We start from the raw sequence: 1,582 nt of genomic DNA, 5'->3' as shown, positions 1-1,582 counted from the left end.
GGGCGGCGAGGCAGGGGGGGGGCGGGCAGGGGGTGGGGGGGGGGGGGGGGTGGCATGTGGAGGCAGGACAGGGACAGTGGTGCTCTCCCTTGGGCTGGCGCCCGGGTGTGGTCGCTCACACGTAGTCTTTCATGGCGTAGCTCATCGGGCTGCAGCTCTTCACCGCCCTGTACTTCTTGGGGTAGGGGTCCTGCTGGGACGGGGGTCCCGAGCAGCACAGGAGGCCCCCGCCAAAGAGCTGGAGGGCACTGGAGGCCCAACCAATGTAGAGGGCAGCCCCCAGCTCCCTCTTGAGGGCCTCAGGCACCATGGGGTTGTAGAAGTTGCTGACGATGCTGTTAGCAGACCAGGAGACAGGGATGAGCAGCATGATGCTGGCCAGCACGAAAATGGCACCTGCCATGATGGAGATCCTGGTCTTGGTGCTCTTGTCATCCACGCAGCGGGTGCAGTCTGCGCCCGAGATGGCGGTGAGGAAGGCGAAGAAGGCCACGAAGATGGAGGTGATCACCAAGGCGCGAGCCACTTGCAGGTCAGAAGTGAGCTCCAGCAGGGAGTCATAGACCTTGCACTGCATCTGCCCCGTGCTCTCGTACACGCAGTTCATCCACAGCCCTTCCCAGAAGACCTGGGCCACCACGATGTTGGAGCCAATGAAGGCCGTCACCTTCCACATGGGCAGCGCGCAGGTGAGGATGGAGCCCAGCCAGCCCAGCACGGCCAGTATCAGCCCACCCAGCTGCATCGTCATCGTTGCCATCGACAGCACCTGCGGGGACAGGGCACAGCTGTCACGGACACGGCCCCAGAGCCAGGGGCCTTTCTGAAGAGCGTGGCCTTCATGCTGGGTGCATCCTGTCGCCATCTGGATGGGAAGGGCTGCAGACCAGCATGGGGACACGTGTGGCATGGAGCGTTGCTGCAGGACAGCATGGGGACACGTGTGGCATGGGACATTGCTGCAGGACAGCATGGGGACACGTGGCATGGAGCATTGCTGCAGGATGGCATGGGGACACGTGTGGCATGGAGCATTGCTGCAGGACAGCATCACCACGATGTTGGAGCCAATGAAGGCCGTCACCTTCCACATGGGCAGCGCGCAGGTGAGGATGGAGCCCAGCCAGCCCAGCACGGCCAGTATCAGCCCACCCAGCTGCATCGTCATCGTTGCCATCGACAGCACCTGCGGGGACAGGGCACAGCTGTCACGGACACGGCCCCAGAGCCAGGGGCCTTTCTGAAGAGCGTGGCCTTCATGCTGGGTGCATCCTGTCGCCATCTCATGGGGCAGGGAGGCAGGACAGCATGGGGACACGTGTGGCATGGGGCATTGCTGCAGGACAGCATGGGGACACGTGTGGCACTGAACACCCAGGTCCCAAGGAGGCCAAGGTGCAAGAGCCCCCGTGTGTCATGTTAGCCCCTACAATGTCCCCACGGCACAGGGCAGCCCCCTGCCATCACCTCATCCCAGCTGGGCCGAGCGCATGGCAAGTGTTAGGGAGGGGACGGCTTTCAGGGAGCAGGATAAGGGGCTCGCCGTGCCCATCCCAGCACGCTCCAAAGTGCCGACCCCGCA

The 1,582-nt window shown here is 63.8% G+C and overlaps 1 protein-coding gene across 1 annotated transcript; it reads right to left on the bottom strand.

Annotated features, from left to right (window-relative positions):
* Positions 1-115: 115 nt before the first annotated feature.
* LOC103916506 (claudin-4-like) lies at positions 116-760 on the bottom strand. The gene has a single exon (XM_009323506.1). It carries the CDS (start codon positions 758-760, stop codon positions 116-118), a length of 645 nt encoding a protein of 214 aa, XP_009321781.1.
* Between the last annotated feature and the right edge of the window lie 822 nt (positions 761-1,582).

This window comes from Pygoscelis adeliae, unplaced genomic scaffold (genome assembly GCF_000699105.1).
Source record: "Pygoscelis adeliae isolate BGI_AS28 unplaced genomic scaffold, ASM69910v1 Scaffold535, whole genome shotgun sequence".
NCBI classification, from domain to species: domain Eukaryota; kingdom Metazoa; phylum Chordata; class Aves; order Sphenisciformes; family Spheniscidae; genus Pygoscelis; species Pygoscelis adeliae.
The sequence above is the reverse complement of the archived record's forward strand: the minus strand, read 5'-3'. Positions and strand labels throughout refer to the sequence as shown.